The sequence below is a fragment of the Falco biarmicus genome, chromosome Z, assembly GCF_023638135.1.
Source record: "Falco biarmicus isolate bFalBia1 chromosome Z, bFalBia1.pri, whole genome shotgun sequence".
Classification (NCBI taxonomy): domain Eukaryota; kingdom Metazoa; phylum Chordata; class Aves; order Falconiformes; family Falconidae; genus Falco; species Falco biarmicus.
The window spans coordinates 51,852,836-51,867,844 of NC_079311.1; the positions used below are offsets into that span (position 1 = coordinate 51,852,836).

General features: G+C 42.3%; 1 protein-coding gene across 20 annotated transcripts in view; it reads left to right on the top strand.

Moving 5' to 3' along the window:
- MPDZ (multiple PDZ domain crumbs cell polarity complex component) overlaps positions 1-15,009 on the top strand; it is a 99,387-nt gene that overhangs the window by 903 nt on the left and 83,475 nt on the right. For 18 of the 20 annotated variants that reach the window (XM_056324531.1, XM_056324533.1, XM_056324537.1 and 15 more), the window contains exons 2-3: positions 7,883-7,951; positions 8,736-8,902. In XM_056324531.1, coding sequence (XP_056180506.1) covers positions 7,936-7,951; positions 8,736-8,902 — 183 coding nt within the window. In that variant the 5' untranslated portion in view covers positions 7,883-7,935. Of the gene's footprint in view, positions 1-7,882; positions 7,952-8,719; positions 8,903-15,009 lie in introns of those variants that run through there. The other 2 variants (XM_056324551.1, XM_056324552.1) reach the window with 1 other exon arrangement.

A 15,009-nucleotide genomic window follows, 5' to 3' on the forward strand; every position in this document is an offset into this window, starting at 1 on the left:
CCGGCCTGCGGCAGGCGGGCGGTCCGTGGAGGCCTGGCGGGGAGCCGTCCTCACGTAAACAAAAGCCGAGCTCCTCTCGGCTGCTGCGGGGAGCGCTGCTGTGCTCGCCCTCTCTCCACAGCTTTTCTCGTTGTAAACTCAGCGGGAGTGTGCCGTGCCCGGGGGGGGGTCGCCTCACCTGCTGCCGCCACTGAGCGGCCGCGGCCCGGGGAGGGGGTGTCCAGGGCGCGGCGGCCCTCGCCCAGCGCTTGGCGGTGGGCGGTGTTGAGGCTCGCAGGAAGCCGGAGCCGGCCCAGAGGCCCGGGCAAGACCGGCGGTTTCCTCCGCCGCGGGCGTGCTGGCTCCCGGCGGAGCGGCGGACCTCGGGCGCCGGTACCTGTTGCCGTGCCGGTGTTGGTGCTTCCCGCAGGTCCGGGCCCCGCTGTGGCTCTCCAGCATCCCCCCCGGGACCGCATGTAAACGTGACCGGTTTGGCGGAGTGGAAGTGGGGGGGCGAGGCGCAGTCCCGAGTTGTGTGCTTTGGTGGGTCTGGGTGCGAAAAGTAAGAGTCTGCTTTTTGGGATGGCTTGTTGTTTCTTGCGTGGTGTCATCCCCTGCTGCCCGTACCTCACTGCGTTACTGGAAGGAGCAATTGGAAGGAACAACGTTAAAGAAAAGCTCTCGCGAAGCCAACTGTTTGAACTCTGTGTACCACATTTAACAGATTAGATTTGCCATTTGGCTGAACAGGGTTACATTGTTTTGTTTTGGTTTTTTTTTCTTTTGTTTTTTTAAGCACTGCCTCATGCTTTTATCTTTTTCCTTCTTAACACATGGAGATGATTTTGTTAGTGTAAGCTGTTGAAGAGAAAACGTCCTTACTGGCTTTGGTGCCAGAAAGGGTAGCAGGAGTCTCTTGCCGGAGCAGAGCAGTGATTTACTGTAATCAAGCTGACAGGTCTGAATTCTGGTCTTGCAGGAGTCTGTTGTGTAATGCCTTGTTGTTTCCCTGTCGGCACTATGTTTTCCAAGGTAACAGGAGCGTGCTGGGAGGAAAATAAATTGGGAAAAGGGAAAGTGGTAAAATGTATTTTGTGGAAATGTTGTTTGATGCATCTATGTAAGTGAAAAGCAATGGAACATTAGAAGAAAAGAAGGCAGAATCAAAGTGTCTAATGGCACATCCACCTTAATGGCAACATTTTTTATAACAGAGAACATCACATTTTTTTTTCTTTTCAAAATCATTACTATTTTTAATATACATGCTTTTTATCTTTCTGTATCTTGTGAACAGTAACATGCATGTAACATTTACTGATTAGCTCTGGTGTTTCAAATGGCTTCCTTTGGCTTTCAGGAAGCTTTTCCATCAGGAACAGGATACATTCTCCCCTCTCTTCACACAAAAGTGCACTAGGAAAGTTAGATTGGTATCAGCACTAGTGAAAAAGACCTGCATGCTAATGCATGATCTTTATATTACATCTGGCTCTGTTCCCTCTGAAGACTTAACAGACAATGCCCATACAACTTCTCAGTCACACAGATTGCTGCAAATGGTTTTGCTTTAGTAGGTAACACTTTAATCAGTGCATTGAGAATGATTATAAAGACCTTCTGAATTGTGTGCTGCATGTTTCACGTAAGAAAATTTAAAATTCTGTGGAGTTATTCAGTAGATTTTCTAATTTGAGCATTCTTCTGAAGCAGTTTAAGCTAATGCAATGCCGTGCTGGCAGTATACTGTATCATCATTGGTAAGGACACCTCTGTTTCACTCATGGAATTCCCAACAAGCCAATATATAAATATGCCATTTTTGCCAAGACAGTACTGGGAATTTTTTTGCTTTCGAAGAAAGACCCCATCCTTGCATACGAGACCCTGCACGGTAGCTGTTACACGCTGTAATGCTCTCCTGCATTACTCTCCTGTTACTATCACAATATACAAGGAGAAGTTTGTGTTTTCAGTTTGTAAGGAAAATGGCGACTCTTCATTGAAGCTTACTGGCAGCTGTTCAGTGGGGCTCCTTAGTCATTCATTTATGTATGCTGTTCTCACCTCTGTGAAGATTCTAGTATAAGAGGTGCAACTGTTGTAGGAATTGTGCTTCATCAGGTTTTACTGAATTGAATGAATATCATTTTCAATATCAATTGATATCAATTATCAATTGCTTATGCTGAAAACAAAGAAGAAATATTAACCGTGCCTGGGTTTCGTACATGAATTCAGTATATGTAATGTTGCATATATTCTGCATATACTAAAAAGTTGCTTTTCAGTTTCTGAAGCTAATACTGTATTTCAAAAGTTAGAGGAAAGTGATTCCAATTAATCTCAATTTAAAATATTCAGTGATTTTATTTTATTTTTTTTTAAACAGATGATGTTAGTTTCCTTAACTGAAAAAAAACCCCCAAAACCAAAAAACCCCACCAGAAGAATTTCCTCTTCGGTGTTGTTGTTTTTGCAATACTCTTTACAAATTACTTTTGAATACCCTGTGTCACACATTTATCAGTATGTGAAAGCGTTAAGTATAATTTAGGCTCATTTCCCAGTTGCAATTATAACTTGCTCATCAGCTAACATGGGTCTTAGTCTCATATAGGGCTCCTTACAGTGTTACAGAAGATTATTAATTAAACACAGCAGATTGCTTGTTCATCGAAAAGCATTGTAAGTTTCCTTCATGTGTGGTGTGTACAGAAGCTTAGAAATAGTTGAATGTTCAAAATTCTGTTTTCGTAGTTGTTTCAAAATAGATAATCCTGTTCAGCTCTACCACAGTTCTTTCACATACAGAGCACTACTATAATCTTTTAACATCTTTTTGATGCATTCAGTATTCTTCTAAATTTCAGGCTAGTAACGTCACTTCTCAAACAAAACTGCTTATAGTCTTAATATAGGCTGTGCATTAGTTCCTGAACTGCCTTTTTATTTCTGTTTTGAGTGCTTCAGAACAATTTTCATTAGCATAGGTCTTAAATATAAATGTCAGGCATCTTGTGCTTGCCTGTTACATTCCAGGTAGTCAATGGAAATCTGCTTTGTTCCTTGTGAACAGTGCATGGTAATTTTGTTTGTATTAAGTCCTTGATTTGAATTAGTTCTCTCTTCTGTTAGCCAGAAGCATGCAGTCTGGGGTCTTTTGGCTGATGAAACCAAGTGGTTGATGTTAATTTGGCAAGCTCACGTCCTGTCAGTAAAACAGTAGGCTAGCCTCTTTTCCCCTTCTCTCTTCCTTTCCACTTGTTTTTGTTCATCCTCCTTTCCCTGTTGGTGTCTGCTCTCCTGCATTTACTTCCATGCCCTTTCCCACTATGTTTAAGCATGTGTGTTTCTTTCATTACAATAGTGAAGGCTATACCAGTCAGGCTACAGTTGTCAAGTCCTTGTAATATTGCTCATAATCCTGGAAAGTGCTGTATGCAACGGCAAAATTGCCTTTGTGACAGTAGAAGAATACATAGAAAAATGTGAGGTCTTTCAGTTCACCATGAATGGTTTCCGCTGCCTTTCTGTTGACAAGACCGCCCCCAAAGATGCTGGGGATCACCTTTATTTCCTTCCCGGGGATAGCAGCCAGCATGCAGGAGGTAACTGAGTGCAATGGAAGAGCTTCTGGAAATTGCAGGCAAAGCAGAAGGTTTAACAGTGATTAGTATCTTCCACTTCCTCTGCGGTTTGATGTCCATTCCCACGCCAGGCAGTGCTAGCACAACATGCCTGTCTGAGTGATGGACAGAAACTAGGGGAGGGAAATGATATGGGATAGAAATCAAGTACAAAAGGATATCTCTAACTCAGCCAAATCCAGGCCCAGGTGTTGAAATTTAGATTAGAAGATTTGAAATACTCTTTTTAGCAGCTATAGAATGCATGTTGTGATTACCATGCTGCTTAATTGAAATAATTTAATTTTAGTCTTGAGCAACTCCTAGCCAAAGTTTGAGCCTAGAGATCACTCTTAAGATAGGCATTTCCTCTGTATCCTCAGACCCCATCAAGTAATGCAGGAGCTACAGAGCAAAGCCCGTTACTGTGTTTTCTATCTTTGGCATTGCATATTTGCTAATCCAGTGCTATGAGCATTAGTTTCCAGGGTATTACCTGAAATGGCTTTGTGAAATAGTAGCTGGACTACCTGTTAGTCAATCAGAGTAAGTTTCCTTGTAGAAATTACATGATCAGATGTGAAAGAGTAGTCACTGGAAGTGGGTCATCTTTCCGTTTCCATGAATCTTTTGGCTGTTTAGCTAAATGGCTTGGATGGTGCAGGGGAAAGGAAGTGATCAACATAAATTTCATGTCTGATTTTTAAAATTCTGAGACCTGTGGATTTTAGTGTTTTAGGTGTGGGCACAAAGAAACCAGAGCTGCAGCACGGCAACTATTTTTTGGGAACTGACCTTATAGAAGAAGGGCAGGATAAAGTGGAGAAATGTGCATATACCATGTTTGTTTGTTAGCATAGGAAGTGTCACATTTCAGAAGTGCAAGTTTGGAAGGAATTGTATTTAACTTCTGTGCATGCTTAGTAGACGATGGCGTGTGTCTCACCATTTACCTGTCTAAAATGACTTGTTTTCTACTTTCCTGTTATAAAACAGGAGGAAAAAGAAAAGATGCCTTTTTTTTTTTTTTAGCCACATCTTTCACATACCTGTGCCTTTAAAAACTTTAAAGTTAATTTAACTTGCTATTCATTTAGTAGTGTTTCTTCAAGTTGCTAATAAAAATGACTAACACAGTTGGTCTATATTCTTATTACTGTGTGATTAATGAACTTCGACACTGAAATGCAAAAATAGTTAAATCTACTTTAGGCTAAGCTAGTAAGCTCTTTGTGGCGTGACCAGTATTTGTATGATGTATAGAAGGGCTTGTTCTGGCTTCAAACTGCTGTGATACAGGCTGCCTGGAGTTAGCAAAATGAGAGAATCAGAACTAAACTTCCCATTTGTGCATCTAGAAGTCTGTGATGAAATTATAAAAATAGTCACTATAGCAAATGATAGGCTTATGCCTTTCAACAAATAATCATTCATGCCTCCATACTTCTCCCCAGCACATTATTGTTAGAATACCTGGAAGCAAGCTGGTTTAAAGGCCAGGAGTTGCAGCTGTAGTGGTTGTTGATGGTTATGGGTATGTCTCTGTGGTGCGTTTTGGACAGATGTGTGCTTGCTTTGCCTGTACTTCAGCTATGTTAATGCGCCCCTGAGCTGGTGCTGACAGATCCCACTTGTTAGCATGGATGTGGCACAGCAGGAGTACAGTCACGTGGCTTTTCGCCATTTCAGAGTGCAGGCAGAGCGAACAGAGGTCATCTTGGACTGCAACATGTAGAAATGCTGGTGTGTCTCAGTGCCTTGCATCTGCATCAGAGGAAGTGTCCTGAAGGAAAACATCCTGACTGCAGTTTTGTTCTTGCTCCCACTTAGTGCTGCAGTTGATGAAAGCTTTAAGCTGATGAGCTGAGGAGGATTTTCCTGCTAATATAAATACAAAATAAGGAAAATTAATCTGAGAGTTAAAAATGGATTTGCTGACGTTAGGGTAGCTCTAGAGCAGTGTTCCTACCTCTGAAGCATGAGGTAAATAGAAAGTATATAATGAGTGTCTTAACAGAGCTAAGGAATTAGTTTCATTGCAAATTAGGTAGCATCATCATTTATAGAGTATGTTTAGGACTCGTGTCTGCTTTTAGAAAGCTTCCGTTACAAATCATCAGAGTTTGTACCTGTGTGATTGCATGAAGACAGTGGTGACCTTGTCCATTCTGTCACTTGTAAAACATGCCTTTCGCAGGACACCAAGAATGCGGCTTTAGGCAAGTTTAATCATAATGTAAAGCAATATTAAGCTGCTCCAAAAGATACGTACTTTTTACAGCTGCATCTGTTCTTGAGTTCTCAGGGAGCTAAAGCAGAAGAACAATAACCCTGTATTTTCCCTTATTAATTTCCTCAGAAGGTGGGTATTGAATGTACGGTGCTGTGTGCTTGTGTGTATAGTACTGTGATAAACAGGATCATGGCACTGAAATGACTGAAAAATACTCCACATCCTTTTTTTTTGCACAGTTTTCTGGTTGCATTGACAACACAGCCCCGAGAGTAGCTATAGAGGAAGAACTGGAACAGTGAAACAGGAAAGAACTGCTTTGGTTGGCATTGCCACTGAGAAAAACAATTTTGAACATCACTTAAATACCTCTATTTGTAAATAGGGGCTCTGGATAGAAGATGTGACAGTAGTTTGTTAATCTAGAAGGAAAAACTATAAGCTATTAAGGTTTGGAGAAGCCATCTTCCTTCATAATGTATAAATAATCTCATCCAGACTTTCCCCATGTAAAATAGACTTTTTTTTGTCTTGTTTTTGAAGAGTGTCAAAGTGAAAACACAAGATACTGAGTTTGGTTTTCAGACCTGGTAATAATGTGCTGGGATTTGCCATGCCAAGTGAGAAAACAAATTCATAAAGGCTTATTTTTATTTATTACTGAAACGTGTAATTTGGATCATGCAGTAAGGTTACTTTGACAAAGTCAGATTCAAAGGATTTGAATGTTTGTCCCTAAGTAGTATGTTGTACTAGAAAGAATGATTAGTGATTCTATACTGATGTATTGGCAAATTCAAATGCAATACTGTAAACTGATATGAAGCCCCAGGCATACTGAATCTAGAGAAGCCTTGGAGATGGAACATGAAACCATTCTAAACCCACTTGATGTGGGTTTTCTGCACAAACTGCAAATGATACGTGCTTGTCAAACTGTTTATCCTGGCTTCTGTTCCTTGTAAGTGAATCTATGTTAACAGCTGGTTGTTTTTTTTTTTTATTGCGAGGATTAATTAATGCTGGTCCTGCTTAGGTTCTATAACTAATGGTCTTGTTGAATTTTAGTTAGGCTCTCTTACCCAGAGATCTGTCAGCACCATTCCTTTCCCTATTTTTCAAGAAAAAAACCTTTTCCCTGAGTGTGTCAGGATCACTGCTCACCAGATTCAAGTCAGGATGCTGTACTGAAGTGCTTTCCTATTATCAAGAAAACAAAGGCACCGTTGTGAAAGATAAGATGATAAAATGCAGAGCTTAGTTCATACACCTGCAATGATATTTGAACTCCTCAGCTATCCATCTCTGTCAAACATACTCCGTCACTACAAATTCCTGAGAAATTGCAGACACACTGTTGAAAAAGAAAATAACCCCCAAAAAGTAACAAAAAGGAATAACAAAGCAATTTCAGAATTCCTTTTTCCCAGTGGACGATTTCCAGCCTGGAAACCCACGCTGGCAAAAGACCTGCCATCATCCAGATCTGATCAGTTCCAGTAGGCACCAATAGTGGAGGCTGTAGTGGGAGGGTCCTGCAGAGCTGTGTAGCATGAGGACTTGTGACTTACGTGACTTTTCTTTTTAAAAGGTGACTTTAAAAAATATGCTATGGCTCATGCACCTGAAATTGTTAACACAGAGCTTGAAAATGATCCCTCAGGGGATGTTTTTTATGATTCACTGGAAAGGAAAGCAATGAAACTGTGTAAAGTATCAGTAACAGCTATGATTCATAGCTTCTGATTAAAGCATTGCAGGAAGGCATGTTGTGCAACAGCATGCAGACAGCAGCTTTGATATGGAAATGAAAAAATATTACAAAGTATATTCCTAAAAAAAATTTCAGGCAGGTTTGAAGCTCCGAAGTGACTTAGGATATGGTCACTGTTGAGGTTACATTAATTATCCAAGGAGATGCAGTTTTTGTGGATTGTTATTTTGCAGGGCTGTTTCTTCTTGTTAGACGTCAAGCTTTTTTCTTCTTCAGAGCTTAGTGTTTCTATAAATGTGACCCTTTTCCCTTTCTGTTCTTTTTCAGAGAAATACTGTATTTCTTACCATTATTGGAATACAAGCTGAGAAGCAGAAAACATGTTGGAAACAATTGGTAATTTTTTTTTTTATTTGTATCACTATATTTTTGTGGCAAAATGAAGTGTGCATGATAGATTTAGGGCATTGGTACATACTGCTAAAGAGAGGTTCTGTAAGAAATACCTGCTGTGCTTAGAAATACATGATGTATTTGTGTTTTTGTATTTTGTATTTGCAAACAAAAGAGGCACCATCATTTGTTCAGCATACTTAATTTTGAGCCTGTTGTCTTGATTTCATTGTTTTAATCTTTACAAAAATTAAAAGAAGTTTGTATGAAAAAGACAAATGTTTTCTGTTATGGCTGGTTTTGTCACTACTTACTTAAGTAGTCTGTAGCCACAGGTCCTGTAACTGAATTTTAATGGAGGCTTTTTCACTTCTGTAACCTAGTTCTTGATGGACAAAAATGTAATTTTTGTTGGCTTCAGTTTTGTGCTCTGCCTCTGACTTCCTGATTGATTGTCATAGAAACATAGAATCATTTAGGTTGGAAAGGACCTTGGAGATCAAGTCCAACTTCTAACCTAGGGTTGCCAAGTCCACCACTAAACCATGTCACTAAGCGCTGCATCTATGCATTTTTTAAACATTTCCAGGGATGGTGATTCCATGACCTCCCTGGGCAGACTGTTCCAATGTTTGAAAGATGTGTTTGGGCTGGGGTTTTTGTCCAGAATGGAACCATTCAAGTCCTCTGTGGTTTGAACAGTAGAGAAGGATACATTTAAACCTGTTATCTGCTTGTATGAGGCTGTTTCTAAACTGCTACTGACTAGGAATGATTATTGCTACAGATACATATCGGGCCCTTCAGGCCATGGAGCGCTTACAGGCAAAACTTCGGGATCGAGGTGACATTGCAAATGAAGAGAAACTGAGCTTATTAAAATCAGTGCTGCAGAGTCCTCTCTTTAACCAAATTCTCAACCTTCAGACTTCTGTTCAACAACTGAGAGATCAGGTAGGAAAAACACCCTCCGAAGTGTAAGAGGAAAAATTGTCAAGAAGGTGCAAAAATGTGTGTGTCTTTGTATGTTGAATGGTGAAATCAAATAGCCTAAATTAAATGTCTCATACAAAGCTTCAGGGTGCTGGGGGGAACATACCCGTGGACTTTTCTGTGCTTTGTTAAGGGCCATAGTTTTTTATGTGGGTTTTACATATATGCATGTTGCTTGCAATGTGCATGGTAGGGGAATGGTGATACTGGGTGGGGAGTTAACATAAGGCTTTCTGTCTCTGTTCTTAAAAAGAAACACGTTTTGTATGAGGTCTTAGAATTGTTTTCCTAGGAGCCTTTTATTTCTCTCGTGTGTCTTACCCTATTACAATGAGAATATATGAGGGAAGCTGTGGAATGTTGATTTCAGAAGGACATGAAGATCTTTTTCTTTTTGGTATAGGAATAAAAGATCAAAGAGAAGCAAGAGCTCCTACCTCCTTTTTCCTTAGTCAGGACTTTATGTAGAAGTACTACTTTTCTGCATGTCTTCAGTGAGGAGGAGAAAAAGGGCAGCAAGTCTACTTTATTGACTTGATTATTTATTGCTATAATTTAATTTCTTTGTCAGCAGAGTAAGAACTTGAAGAATTTAAAAAGTAGTCCAGTAACTGAATTAGGACTAACATGTGTATCTGGTTTTGCAAATACTTGTTCCTGTGACTTCTGCAAGATGGGCGACTTTGTGGCTGGTATGCAGTAATGCTGAAGTGGGAAGATGCAGCCCTTGTACGCTGACCTTATGGTCACTGTGGAGCCACATCTCTGACTGGTGTGCAGTGGTCTCTTGACTGGTGTGCAGCTGGTGAGGAGTCCTCACAATTTTGATGCCACTTCAGTTGTGTGACAAAACAGTCTCACCCTTTATTACTTCTTGTGGATCATCTTGATGCCATTTTGCAGAGACAAGAAATAAGTTAGAATGGTGTCTACAGTGCTATACATGACCATGTTTTTCAGAGTTCGCATGTTTAGTGTTTAGAGATATGATGATAATAAAGTGATTTTAAAAAGTCTAGGAAGAAAAAAAGCTGTTCTGAGGGTTTGGTTGCTTTGCTGTTTGAAAAGAAGAATTTAGCAGTGACATCTAGAAATTATGTGAATGATGTAGTGATGACTTGGGGAACGTGTAATGTGAATGAGTGTGCCTGAAGCATGAATGGGAATTCAGTGAAAAGGCAAATTAAATTTTCACTTTGAGACATTAGCTGTGAGGTTAAAGGATGTCACCTAAAGGTTAAATACAGTCACATAAATTAGTAGTATTAAGAAGCTGATACTACAGGTGGGCAATTTCAGATGTGTATTTTTTAAAAAGCAAATAATTTTACTTTCTGCCCTAACCCTGCGGGTTTATCTGTGAGGTAACTTTAGTGATCTGTGCATGTTCATGATGCAAGCATCCCAGCAAAAGTAGGTCAGAAAGTGAGACCTACTTATGGGCCTGTAGGCCTTAATAAATTTGAGGGTAGGAAGTGTCTTGGGGCACTGTATCTGGAAGTGTCTTGGTTTAACCCCAGCTGGCAACGAAGCACCACACAGCCACTCGCTCACCACCTGCTCTCCCTCAGTGGAATGGGATAGGAAAATCAGTAAAAAGATAAAATCTGTGGGTTGAGATAAGTGCAGTTTAACAGGTAAAGCAAAAGCCGCACATGCAAGCGAAGCAAAATGAGGAATTCATTCACCACTTCCCATGGGCAGGCAGGTGTTCAGCCATCCCCAGGAAAGCCGGGCTCCATCATGTTTAATGGTTACTTGGGAAAACAAATGCCATCCTTCCAAATGTCCTCCCCCTCCTTCTTCCCCCAAGTTTATATACTGAGCATGATGTTCTATGGTATGGAATATCCCTCTGGCTAGTTTGGGTCAGCTGTCCTGGCTCTGCTCCCTCCCAGCTTTTTCTTGTGCACTTGCTCACTAGCAGAGTGTGGGAAACTGAAAAGTCCTTGATTTAGACCAAGCACTATGTAGCTACATATAAGACATCCGTGTGTTCAACATCATTCTCACAGTAAATCCAAACCATAGCACTGTACCAGCTACTAAGAAAAAAACCCCAAATACCTCTATCCCAGGAAAAACCAAGACAGGAAGGCACAGAAATGACAGGCAAGAGCCCTGTCTTCTATTTGTGCAGTGAGTCTGGAAAGTGAGCTGGCAAATCCTGTAAACATCTGTCATGTTTCCCTAGCAAAAAATAGGATGCAAATACACAGTTTTAGCAGACAGACATGCCTTGCATTCCATTGAAAGTTGCTACTATTTTTTACAGTCTAAAATAGTGGACTTCCTTTTCTTTTTTTCTCCCTGAGGATAACTGATCTTTTAAGCACCAAAAGAAGATTTGAGAAAGTGTGTGTTTCTCCGTGCATGGAGGTGTTTCATATTTGCTGTCCTATTTTATTAAAGCTTCTGCATGTTAATTGGAAATTGATCTACTTCATTGTTGACATGTGCTTCAGAAGAGCCTCTTGAGTTTGCATTTGTGTTATGTGCAGTGGTGTGGGCCGAGTGCTGTGTTGCTTCATCTGGGTGTTGGTGAGGCTAACTAAAGTCAGCAAAGCTGATGTTTTGGTGCTTATTTGTCGGTGCTTTAAAAGGTTTTTTTAATTAATTGAGCAAGCAGGTTTTGTTTGCAGTGCATATATGTCATTGTGAAGTGAGGAACCGGAGTGGGAAAAGTCTGGACACAGCAAAGGTATGATTTTTTGAGAATTACTGTCCTGACTTCACTAGTCACTTGAGTTGAGGAGCACTGAAGGAACCATTTTTTTTCCCCGGCCTTTTCAAGTGTTTATTGTCCTGATGAAGAGCAGTCTCCTTGTTAGAAGATAAAGGAGTGACAGAAAAGAAAAAACTGGGACATTGTGATGTTTTGAACTTTTCAGTAATATTTTATTTTCTTTATAAAATATTTTAAAGAAAATACCAGACCATGCTGGCAGTTCTCTCCAGCTTCTCTTCCTTTCCTTTGTCTCTCCTTGTCTACCTCTTCCTCTTCTCCTTCTCCCGTCTCCGCTCCAGTCAGGGCTCTGCCAGAAAAAAACACCCTTCCCTTGGCAGGGCTACATTCCTCAGATGTTTTTTTTGCTTGAGAGTTTGACCATATTTTTTCATTCTCAATGCAGTCAGTAGTGAGAAAGAGTTCCCTTGCGGTGCAGCATATACTGGGTTCTATGGGATAGCTGGGTGTGAGGGTGGAAGAGGATTTAGGGAAGAAGTGGAGAAACTGTCTTTTCATATTGCCTGTGGACACTTGCTTAACTCTGTGGCTTGCTGTACTAGAGGAGGCCTTTAAGTCCTATCCTGACCCCCCTTTCTGCAACAGTGCTGTTTGCTCTGTGCTTCGAAACAAAATGCTTATAAGAAATGCTAATGTGGGACCTGCTTCACCACCCTGAGGATGGAGACAACAGGGAGCAGCCAGCAGGGTGGTGCCGGAGCAGTGTGGATGCCAGTGCCAGTGCCTGTTCCTGGGGAGCCTGGGGCTTTTGCTGTGGGGGAGGCAGTGTGCCTGCGGGGATTGCTGGGCAGGGCAGGACACCTGCAACTCTGTCCTTGCTGCTGCCTCTCTGGAGGCCTCGCACAGCGGCTGGCTTGTGCTTCCTTGCTTCCAGTGCGATTGCTGTTGCAGCCAACATTTTTGTTACTTGGAGCACCTGCAGCAAGCTGAAGTGCTGCCCTGTGCTTCTGTGTGGTCTCCAAGGGCTGGGACTCAGTGGCTGGAGTGCAGAACCGCCAAAAGTGCAAAAGTTTGCTCTTGTCCAAGTTGAGATCTAGCAATGCGGATTATGTTACTTTAAGTTTTGATGCACCGCAGACATGGCTTGGGTAACTTTTTTTTGTTAAAAAAGTATTTTGAGGAACTGCATGTAGGCACTATTTGATTGCATTTAATGTCTGTCTGTGTGACTGTAACGTAAGTTTTATCATACTTGGTGACATTTGTGAGATTTTCTTTTTGTCTTATGCCAAAATATGACCACATTGCAGATGTTACATACAGTAAGGAGAAAGCCAACCAAGGAAAATTAGCATAAGCCAAATGATAAAAAAAGCAATATTCTTCCATATGGTACTTAAAAAATCAGAGTGCTATAAAGCTACTTCTTGAAGTATGGTGATTTTACTACTGCAAAGTAGTGCAGTCTGTATGTTACGAAAAATATTTAATGCAACCATAAGAGTATTGTCTTTCCAAGATTTTCACTTGTGGTTTATTGCTCCCCCTGGAATCACAGAGTGATCAGGTTGGAAGGGACCTCTTGGAGATCAGCTAGGTCAGCCCCCTACTAAAGGAGGTTCTCCTGGAGCAAGCTGCACAGAATCGCGTCCAGACAGGTTTTGAATGTCTTCATAGAAGGATACATCACAACCTTTGTGGGCAGCCAGTTCCAGTGCTCACCCTTAAGATATTTGTAGACATTGGTAAGATCCCCCAGCCTTCTCTTCTCCAGGCTAAACAGGCCCAGCTCTCTCAGCCCTTCCTCACAAGGAAGATGCTGCAGTACCCTCATCACCTTCATAACCCTCCACTGAACCCTCTCCAGCAGTTCCCTGTCTCCCTTGAACTGGGGAGCCCAGAACTGGAGCCAGCACTCCAGGTGAGGCCTCACCAGGGCAGAGTAGGGGGGATGATCACCTCCCTTGACCTTTGGACACACTCCTAACACACCCCAGGATCCCGCTGGCCTTCTTGGCCACCAGGCCCCGCTGCTGGCTCAGGGGCAGCTTGCTGTCCTTCAGGACTCCCAGGCCCTTTCCCGCAGAGCTGCCTCCCAGCCCGTGCTGGTATGCGGGGGGTCGTTCTGCTCCCCAGGTGCAGGACCCTACACTTGCCTTTGTTGAACTTTATTAATAAGTTCCACTGTGCCCAACTCTCCAGCCTGTCCAGGTCTTGCTGAACAGCAGCACAGCCTACTGGTGTACCAGCCACTCCTCCCAGTTTTGTGTCATCAGCAACCATGCTGAGGGGACAGTCTGTCCCTTCATCCAGGTCACTGGTGGATGAATTGAACAAGGCTATGACCCTGTACCTATCCCTGGGGAGCACTGCTAGCTACAGGCCTCAAGCTGGACTGTGCCACTGATCACAGCCCTCTGAGCTCTGCCATCCTGCCACTTCTCAGTCCATATCACTTCTCATCTAGTCCATGCTTCCTGAATTTACATGTGAGGATGTGTACGGGAGACAGTGTCAGAAGGTTTGCTGAAGTCAAGGCAGACAACATCCACAGCTCCCCCCTTGTCTATCCAGCTAGTCATTCCATCACAGAACTTACTCAGGCTGTTCAGACATGATTTCCCCTTGGTGAATCCATGTTGACTACTCCTGGTAACATTCTTTTCCTTCAAGTGCTTTGAGATGGCCTCCAGGATGAGCTGTTCCATCCCCTTTCCAGGGGTGGAGGTGAGGCTGACTGGCCTGTAGTTTCCTGGGTCCTCCTTCTCGTCCTTTTTGAAGACTGGAGTGACATTGGCTTTCCTCCTCAGGCACCTCTCCTGCCCTCCATGACCTTTCAAAGGTGATGGAGAGCGGCTTAGCAATAACATCTGCCAGCTTCCTCAGCACTTGGGGGTGCATCTCATCAGCACATATGGATTTGTGGGTGTCAGGTTTGCTTAAGTGATGGCTGATGTGATCCTTCTTGACCAAGGGAAAGTCATCCTTTCTCCAGACTTTTCTCTTACCTCCAGGGTCTGGGAAGTTGGAGGGCCAGCCTTGGTAGTGATGACTGAAGTGAAAAAGTCATGCAGTAACTCCACCTGCTCTGTGTCATTTGTCACCAGGGCACCCACCTCGTTCAACAGCAGGCCCACATTTTCCGTAGTCATCCTTTTCCTGCTGATGTACTTGAAGAAGCCCTTCTTGTCCTTAACCTTCCTTACCAGATTTAAATCCAAACGGACCTTAGCCTTCCTTGTTGCTTATACTGGACCTACACCTCTGTGCTTAGCAAGAATATACACCAGTTCTTCCCAACTTTTACATGCTATAAGCCTGTATTTGGGGGGGGACAGGGAAAAGTATGGTTGTCAGGTTTTTGCTTGTAATTTGTCTGTGG